Source organism: Drosophila suzukii, chromosome 2L (assembly GCF_043229965.1).
Source record: "Drosophila suzukii chromosome 2L, CBGP_Dsuzu_IsoJpt1.0, whole genome shotgun sequence".
NCBI classification, from domain to species: domain Eukaryota; kingdom Metazoa; phylum Arthropoda; class Insecta; order Diptera; family Drosophilidae; genus Drosophila; species Drosophila suzukii.
The window spans coordinates 917,249-926,276 of NC_092080.1; the positions used below are offsets into that span (position 1 = coordinate 917,249).

The 9,028-nt window shown below is 49.5% G+C and overlaps 2 protein-coding genes across 2 annotated transcripts; one reads left to right on the forward strand and one right to left on the reverse strand.

Moving 5' to 3' along the window:
* The first annotated feature begins 4 nt into the window (after nucleotides 1-4).
* Nucleotides 5-1,796, forward strand: LOC108021349 (xylulose kinase). Its single transcript, XM_017090032.4, has one exon. It carries the CDS (start codon nucleotides 5-7, stop codon nucleotides 1,724-1,726), a length of 1,722 nt encoding a protein of 573 aa, XP_016945521.1. The 3' UTR covers nucleotides 1,727-1,796.
* Nucleotides 1,732-6,885, reverse strand: Pkg21D (Protein kinase, cGMP-dependent at 21D). Its single transcript, XM_017090030.4, has 5 exons — nucleotides 6,584-6,885; nucleotides 4,102-4,478; nucleotides 2,438-3,889; nucleotides 2,188-2,373; nucleotides 1,732-1,999 (listed from the first exon to the last, which is right to left on the reverse strand). Exons 1-5 carry the CDS (start codon nucleotides 6,722-6,724, stop codon nucleotides 1,837-1,839), a joined length of 2,319 nt encoding a protein of 772 aa, XP_016945519.2. The 5' UTR covers nucleotides 6,725-6,885; the 3' UTR covers nucleotides 1,732-1,836.
* Nucleotides 6,886-9,028: the final 2,143 nt, after the last annotated feature.

Sequence of the window (9,028 nt, forward strand, 5' to 3'; positions counted from 1 at the left end):
GAACATGTGCCATCGGCGAAAGCAGGACTACAGTGGCAACAGCTACCTGGGCCTCCACTTGGGCACCCAGCTCCTCCGCGCCCTGATCCTCGACTCCAACCTGAAGGTGGCCTACGTGGCCCAGATCCGCTATGACGTCGACCTGCCCGAGTTCAAGACCGTCAATGGCATCTTGCCAGATGGTGAGCCGGGCGAGTACCTGGCCAATCCGGTGATGTGGGTGAAGGCGCTGGACATGCTGATGGACTGCCTGGTGAAGCAGGGCGCGGATCTGCACTCGGTGGCCTCGGTTGCCGGAGCGGCGCAGCAGCACGGCTGTGTCTTCTGGTCGGACTTGGGCCTGCGGCGTCTGTGCAACCTGAATGCCCACCTGCAGCTCCATGAACAGCTCAACGAGAGTGCCTTCGAGTTGACCAGGACGCCAACGTGGCGGGATTCGTCTACGGACAAGCAGGTCCACGAAATGGAGCATGCAGTCGGCGGTCCCGCTGAACTTTCCAGCATAACGGGCTCCAGGGCGTATGCCAGGTTCACGGGTCCCCAGATCCGGAAGATACACTCCCAGTGTCCGGAGCACTACGAGCGGACCTCCAGGATCTCCCTGATCAGCAGCTTTCTTGCCTCGCTACTTATTGGCGGCATGGCCTCCATTGACTTCACAGATGGCTCGGGAATGAATCTGATGGATATCCGGCGAAAGAAGTGGTCGCCCGAGTGCCTGGATGCCTGTGCTCCGGGTTTGGCCAGGCGTCTGATGAAACCCATTCCCTCCAACCGGCTGCAAGGACGCATTGCGGATTACTATGTGAGGCGATGGAACTTCCGACCGGATTGCATGGTTGTGGCTTCCGCCGGGAGTAAGGCCTCCGAGCTGGCTGGCCTGCTGGTGGAGAAGGACTTCCTCATGCTGTCGCTGGACACCAGCGACGTGGTTGTGATGCCCCTGAAGAGGGCTCCGCGTCTGGAGGATGGCCATGTGATGTGCCATCCAACGAGGACGGACGAGTACATGGGGGTGCTGTGCTTCCACAATGGAGCCCTTACCAGGAAAGCCGTCTGCGAGGAGGTGGCCAACGGCAGTTGGATGCGCTTCTATGAGATGCTGGGTGACACGCCCCCGGGAAATAATGGCAATGTGGCCGTGCACTTCCGGGACCGAGAGATCATACCCATTGCCCAGGGCACTCTGCGTTGGGCTGCCGGGATAGACTTCATGTCGGCGGAGTGCCTACAAGGTCTTCCAGCCTTTGACACCCCGGAGATAGAGGTGCGAGCCGTGATCGAGGGTCAGATCATGCACCACTACGCCATTGCCCGCGAGATGGGCTTCCACAAGTCGAAGTACACCAAGGTGATCGTGGTGGGCGAAGATTCCAGGAGCCAGCAGGTCCAGCAGATCGTGGCGGACATCTTTGATGCCCCTGTGTACCAGAGGTCAGGAGTGGAGGTCAGCCTGCTGGGCTGCGCCTTTCGAGCCAGGTACGCCTTCTACGAGCACCGCGAGTCCAACTGCAACTGCCGATCCTGCAAGATGCCCAAGGGCCGGCAGCCGAGGCTCAGCTACGAGGAGTTTTTCCGGAACATCCCCTCCGGCTTGCACCTGGCTGCGGAGCCCACTCCGGGCTCCGAGAAGATCTACACACCCTTGATCGCCCGCTGCACCCAGATTTGCCGACTGCTGGCCGCCAAATCCAGCGTGTACTTTTACCAAGATGAGGAAGAGTAAAAGAGTTGACTTTCCTTGTTTCTTTCTACGTTTCTATGCAAATCAATAAAGTATCCTAGAGTAAATTAAAGAGTGATGAAGTACCAAGTCAAGGGAGGGGGTGAAATGGGCTAGAAGTCCGCATCCCAGCCGGAGAGCTCGTCCGGCGGCTCGTTTACGTCGCAGGGGAAGCGGTCGAAGTAGCGCACGTCCGTCGGATGGGCAATGGGTCGCACGAAGGGCGGGATCAGCAGCTGACTGGACAAGCCGTCCCAGTCGAAGCCCAGGAACCACCTGATAGATAGAAAAAATAAATTAAATATTATGAAGCTACACCGATAAGAAACAATACTCGTTTCGATTGAACCCAATGTCAATTTAGTATATGTTAGATAATTGATAAGTTCGAAAACTTGAAAAACCATGTATCAAGAATATTTTGATTGAAGAAGTTATTCTGGCTCCCTGGGTTTTTTACTCACTTATGCTTCTTGATATCCTGGATGCCCCCAGTCTGGTAACCAAGGCGCTCCGAGGGAACATCGCGGCAGAGACGTTTGATGAGTTGCACGGCCCAGCGGGAGATGTGCTTGGGAAAGGCTATCATGTCAATGCCCTTCAAGATGAGGTTGTACGTCTGCATGGGATCAGGGGCACTAAATGGTGGGCTGTTCCATAAAGACAATCATTAATAGGGGAGTTCAAAAACCATAAAACCATTATGTTACTTACGTTCCGTTAAGCAGCTCATGGATGAGGATACCCAACGCCCAATAGTCCACAGCTCGGTCGTGACCCTTGTTCAGGATGATCTCGGGCGCCACGTACTCCGGGGTGCCGCAGAAGGTCCACGTTTTGGCACTCGTCCCGATCTGCTTGGCAAAACCGAAGTCCACGATTTTCACGTAGCCGCGTTCATCCAGCATAAGGTTCTCCGGCTTCAGATCTCTATAGATGATCCCACGGGCGTGGAGGTACTCGAATGCCTGCAGAACACACCCAATGATGAACTGTGCCGCGTTGTCCTCGAAGGATCCCCGATCCCGAAGCATCGTCCAGATCTCGCCACCCATGCAGGCCTCCAGCAGCATATAGACGTACTTCTCGTCTCGGAAAGTGCGATACAATCGACACACGAAGGGACATCTCGAGCTGAGCATAATGTGGCGCTCGCTGAAGATGTGCTCTTCCTGCTTGGTGTCCACAATGTGTCGTTTCTTGAGGCACTTTAAGGCGAAGATATCCACACGATCCTGATGGTGGGCCTTGACCAGCTCCACGCGACCAAAGCCACCGATGCCCAGAGTGCTGACCACCTCGAGATCCGTGAGCTTAAGGTCGGGGAACTCCTGCTGCAGCTGCTCCTTGGGCTTGGGCTCTTCCTCGCTGCTCTCCCTGGCCTGTTTCATGGCCAGCATCCTGCTCTCATCCCCGTAGTCCTTCTCCTTCAGCTCGCAGAGATCGCCGATCAGTCGCTTGAAGGAGTCCCTGTCCAGGGTGAGACACTCCACTCCTGGCGACAGGGCTATGATGTTGGCCGTCCGCTTGTCCTCGTTGATCAGGGCCTGCTCTCCAAAGTAATCTCCCCGCGACAGCGTTCGCAGCTCCGTTTCCTCTGGGGTGGAGGGGGTCAGTTTCTGTGTCACCCGGACATTGCCCTGTGAGATCAGGAAGAAGCTATCGCCGGCGGTGCCCTGGCGGATAATGTAGGTGCCAGCGGCGTAGAACTCCAGCTCCAGGACATCCGCAATCTTGGCCAGCAGCTCCTCGCTGAGGTTCTTCAGCAGGGGCACGGATCTCAGGAAGTTCACACTGTTTTCCCTGCGCTGAAGACCCGTGCACATCATGATCTGCTGGAAGACCCTTCTGTCCAGCACCCACACCCTGGCCGCCTCACTCAGCACCCGAATGGAGGCCGTCCTGGTGCAGTTGTAGAGGATGGCCAGCTCCCCGAAGGCCTTGCCCGGCCCCATCTTGTCCAGCACCTTGCCCTGCTGCATCACTGCAAACTCACCGGCTGCGGAGACGTACAAATGGGCACCCACTTCGCCCTCGCGGATCACAAACTCCCCGGCGGCGATGCTTTTGGAGTACATGGAGTCCACCAGTTCGCGAACCTGCGAGGCGTCTATGTTCTTCAGGAAGTCGTTGTCCATGATGGCGTCTTTGATCTGCTGCTTGGCACTGGGGAAGATCATGATTTTGGAATTAATTTAGAACACCTTAAAAACAGGGCTTAAAATAATATTTTTGGTTATCAGGAACCTAAAAAGCACCTACTGAATAGTAATACACCTTTAAGGAATTTTCAGATCTGCTTATATTTTTTAAAACTACAAAAAGGTTTGTATCATTCTATTAATTTAATAAAATATACCAAATTTGTTGAAATTTACCTGAAATCCTTGTCGTATTTGGGGATGGGAATGCTGTAGGACTGTTGCATGGACTGCACGCAACTCTCGGCGGAGACACCTTGTTTTTTGATCGCAGCGGGCATGGCCTTGGGTCTGGGTTCCTCCGTCGATGGAGAGGGAGAAGCCGATGGAGAGGCCGTGGAGGGAGCTGCGGAGTGGGGCAGTGGTCCCAGGGACAGCGCCTCCAGGGCGAACTCCGGACTAGAGGGCAGCACCATGCCACAGGAGCTGCACACATGCGGATCCCGCTCCCTGCCCTCCTGCTCGCCACACTGCTCCGGCAAGGAGTAGAGCTTCATCTTGGCCTTCTCGCTCCGGGTGACGTTCAGGTGGTTGGTGGTTTGCTGGAGCACACTCTGGAAAAAAGAAGGGAGATGGGAGTCGGGATGTGGGTGAGATAGGAGCAACAATTGTCAAGCGTCTCTTAATCAATTCCCCGGCAATTGTGAGCCAATCAATTGAGGGGGCCGCGTGATTCCCTCGACACCCAAGCCCAACTCAATTAGGTGACCCACTGGGGATGGCATTCACGTGCCTTCACGATGACAAATTCCGGGATGGAATACACAGGGAGCTTTCATTTTATATGGAAAGATTTTGGCACGTGAGCAAAGAAATTTAAATATAGATTAATGGAATCCTAGTACCTTCAATAAGTTTTAATTTAGTAAATGGTAGGTTTACATGATCAAAATGCATACACATTTACTAATATAAATATAAATGTCTATGAATATGCACTTACTAATGTATAGATTTTTTAAATGTATGACTTTAAAAATAAATCCTGGCTAACTCATATGATGTATTCGATATTCTGTTTTCCAAAAACTTTTCTTTCCAAGTGTTTGCCAATTGGGTGCGTATTTTGTGACTCCCTTATCACAGACCGCAAATAGAATGCTAAATTTTCCCCTTGGCGGTGTGACCCAAAAACGGCATAGATAAAGTCGTAGCCGAAAGGTAAATCCGAATCCGAGGCGCCCCCAGAAAGCCAGAAAGTAGACCTAGTCATAGAGTTCCAGTTTCGGGCTCAGCAGTCCCAATTCCGCTTCCAGCTCAGAGGGTAAACATGATAAGCCGAATGTCAGGGCGAGGTGTTACCACCCTACCACCCCGCCCAATCTCCCATCGCCAACCTCCAACCACCTTTTGCTTGTTTTCCAAATTATTTGCATAGAAATTAGCATTTCAAAAACACTCTTCATTGGGCCAGCTCACATTTCCTTTTTTCTCGCTCCCCGCTCTTTTATTTCGGATTCTGTTTCTGTTTTTTTTTTGTTTTTCGAGATGCGCGTGCTGCCCCGGTCGGAACTATATTATCTATGTATCTTTTTGTGTTTTTGTTTACCCACAAAGTAATCTGGGGATCTGCGAGATCTGGGGAGCCAGAGGGGAATGCTCGAGCTGGAGGTGATCCGGCAATTAGCGACGCACACTCGCGGTGGAATTAAGTGCCGAAGAGCTTTACATCTCGCTAAAGATACAATTCTCTGCGGATGGGGATTTCACTAAGCTAGGAAAATTTTCATTATGACAAGGGAAAGTATTTGGATCCATACATTTTTCACTGCTTAAATTATACTCAAATCTTGTATAATCATGATTTGCTTTAAGAAGCGGATTTCTGGAACATGGAAAAGTTCTTTCTTTTTCACCTATATATACCTATTAATATAATATATCTTCAGCTAAATCCATTGCCTGATCTAACCTTTTCTCAACCATGAAAGCAGTTTAAGCCGCCCTCTAATTTATTTAATATTAGCAATTTTGCAGCCACAGTTCTCAGCTTTTTTACAGCCCCAATTAGTGAGATAATGGAAATTAAATGATTTTCGGCTTCCAGATTATTTGAGAAGTGGCTACCGAGTATCTGCGAGTCGCAAGTCTCGAATTTCCACTCGTTTCTTTGGGCTATAAAATTGTGCACGACGATGAGATCTCGCCAAGAAGTGCTAATCACTTGGCTCAATAAATCTGCCTTACGGTTTAAATATGTGTGGATGGTTTAGGCGGTGGGAAGGGGGTTATTAGATAGATATGAATATCTAGCAAGGGCATGGGTTAGCCCCCCTTTCAGGCCCCCTCCCCTGCGGTTCAGTGGGGTAGGCATGGTAGACAATATACGGGGTGTATCTGATATCTGGGCAGAGTCTGCTGCTGTTGCCCAGATAACGATGTGATTGCGATAGAGGAGGGGTCGGTGTCTCCCTGTCGGCGTGTGTATTTGCAGATACTTTGTATCTCTGCGATACACAAAGCGAATTCGAATTTAGTCCGAAAAATAGTGCGGTCTGTGTGGAAGCTCCTGAGCTTATCTGAACCTCCAGGGGCAGCAAACAAAAACAGAGCAAACAAAGCGATGCGATAGACAGCGATGGATGGCTTTTCCCCGTGTTTTCCCTTACCTTTCTGGTGACTTCAACCCACCCCACCTCATCCCTATTCCCATTCTCACCTTCAGTTTGTGGATTTCCCGGTGCAGCTTGACCAGCTCGCTTTCCCGACTCCGCACCATTTCCCTGAGGGCCTGCACATCCTTGGTCAAATTGCTGACGATCGACTCCCGCTCCCGATCGCTCATCATTGCCGCGGCCATTTTGGTCAAAGGTCACTGGTGACTGGTCACTGGTTACCCAATCTCGAGATCTACGATAAGGGGTTGTTTATCCAGGCGTTATTCCATTCAGGCGGAGATGCTCCTCCGCTGCGATTCGCTGGCGGTTTGCTTGCGCGCGCGATTCGTTGGCGACTGCCATCAGACGGCGATCGACGCGGCGTATACGTGATTTATCAGAGAGAAAGTGAGAGCGACCAGGGGCAGTGATATAAAAGAGCGCCAAAAGCCCAAAAGAGCGATCTGGGCTTATCAGCAGAGTAAACAAAAACAGAAAGAGCGAAGAAAGAAAATTAAGGGGCTAACAGCAATTTTCATTAATTTTCATTAGAGAAGCTCTTAAACGTTGTAACGAATTTATTATTAAAACTAATTACTTTCAAACATAAATCTTTTTTACAAATTAGCTTTTAAGTTCAGACTTATCCACAGTAAACTACTATTTGAATACAACTCTTTTCACAAGGCTCGGGATTTATTAAGAATCTAATCAAATAACTCCAGTTTTAAAGTTAAAATTTCAAGCCTAAAAGTCGATCACTTTGGTTTGTATGAACTTGAAATTGGTAATACATTTTATTAAATAGTTAGTACTAAAAACAAAGAGTAAGGAAAACTTTCCCTTAAAGGCAATTTTATATGGATACACTGCTGCCCGAAAAACAAAACCGTGCCACAAAAGTCGGGCGTAATTTGATGATGACAGCCAACGCGACATCCACAGGAGGACAACAGGGGCTGGTGATGGGTCAAGAGGGGTTAGAAAGGGGTTAAAAAGGGGTTAGAAGGGGGCTGGAAGCGACAGGGCAAGGGCAAATGCGAAAGCGAGACCTACAAAGCGGAAAAATGAAAACGAAAATGCGAAATGGCAGCCAGCAGATATGAAAACGAAAGCCAAGGAGTAGGAAAATAAGGGGTACAGATATAGTGGCCATAAGGTAGCCGGCATCCAAGGACCGACCGACATTTGGTCTACCCCCACTACAGGTCAAATTCCATAACCTAACTATCCAAACTATTTGTCCCTAAACAATTTATTGTATAAAGTTTCCTTTCAGTCTTTGTACGGATTTAAGAGACTCAATATATCTGCAAGATACGAATAAACCTTGTCTTTAAAAATATGTTATAATATATAGTATCCTTGATATGCCTTTACTTTAGTAGCGAAAGAACCTCTCACAAGCAGAAAGCATAATATATATTTAACATCAGTAAAGTCCTTGATAAACTGAATTGGACAATTTATTGGTGTAATCTTACTCCTGATTGCTTACTTTAAGTGCAAAACTTGAAATTTAAATTTATGTGCACTCGTTTCAGTCGTATTTGTCATTGCAAAAGTTCTAGTTTGGGGGAGCAGCTTGAATGAAACGCGCTGAAAAGCTGAAGTTGAAGCCAGAGGAGTTCTGCTGTAGTTTTGTCTTGATGACTGGCGTCGGGCATAAACAATGTGAAATAAAGTTGCTTAACAGCCATAATAGAATTATGGTGGCCAACTATCAGGCGAGCTTTAAGATAGGGTGTTCTTTTTGAGGTTTTTCGGTGTCTGCTAAATGCAAGCGAAAAATGAAAAATAAAACGCAAACGAGCGGAGAATTTCGCTGGTGGCAGAATTTCAGTGGCTTCGCTGGCATCCGTTGGCGGTGGCCCACATTTAATGGAGACTCGCATTCCGCCGCAGACAGTGATGTATCTGGATGTGCGCAAAAATGGAGGCAAATCCAGCAGAGCGACGTGACAACCGGCGGGCAGGACTCCTCCTCGCTCCAAGTCAAAGGAGTAGCCGAGCGACAAAGGAAACGGCGGCGGGGCTCACACGGCGTATGCGCAATGATGCAGCAAATGATCTATTAAAGCATTGCCGCCAGTGGAGCCAAGATAAATTACCTGTGAGGTGGGCAGGATGAGGAGGATGAGCTGGATGAGCAGGGGAACTGAGGATGAGCTGCTCAAAACTTTGACATGCTGCGGTAATTATCTGCAGGGGCCGGGAACCACCCAAAAATCTGCCCCCTTTTGACCCCCTGTGAAGTTGCAACCACAGGATCCTGGGATCCAGGGATCCGGGGTTCCAAAGAGCAAAGGCCAGAGGATACGAAAAACTGGGGGGCAGCAACTTAACGTCAATCCAGCAGAGCCAGCTAATTAATGGACGCTAATTTCTGATGGCTGCAGGAAAGAAAAACAGAAACTGGGGATAAACTGGGGGATTCCCTACGATGACGAGGCGGGCTTATCATAAAAGTTTGTCGCGCATTAAAAACAGAAACAACAGTTTTGAAA

Coding starts and splice junctions, on each gene's coding strand:
- LOC108021349 (XM_017090032.4), top strand. CDS start 5: ATGTGCCATCGGCGAAAGCAGGACTACAGTGGCAACAGCTACCTGGGC.
- Pkg21D (XM_017090030.4), bottom strand. CDS start 6,724: ATGGCCGCGGCAATGATGAGCGATCGGGAGCGGGAGTCGATCGTCAGC. Junction 4,479..6,583: donor GGGAAATCCACAAACTGAAG/GTGAGAATGGGA, acceptor TCTTTTTTCCAG/AGTGTGCTCCAGCAAACCAC. Junction 2,000..2,187: donor CAGGATATCAAGAAGCATAA/GTGAGTAAAAAA, acceptor TCTATCTATCAG/GTGGTTCCTGGGCTTCGACT.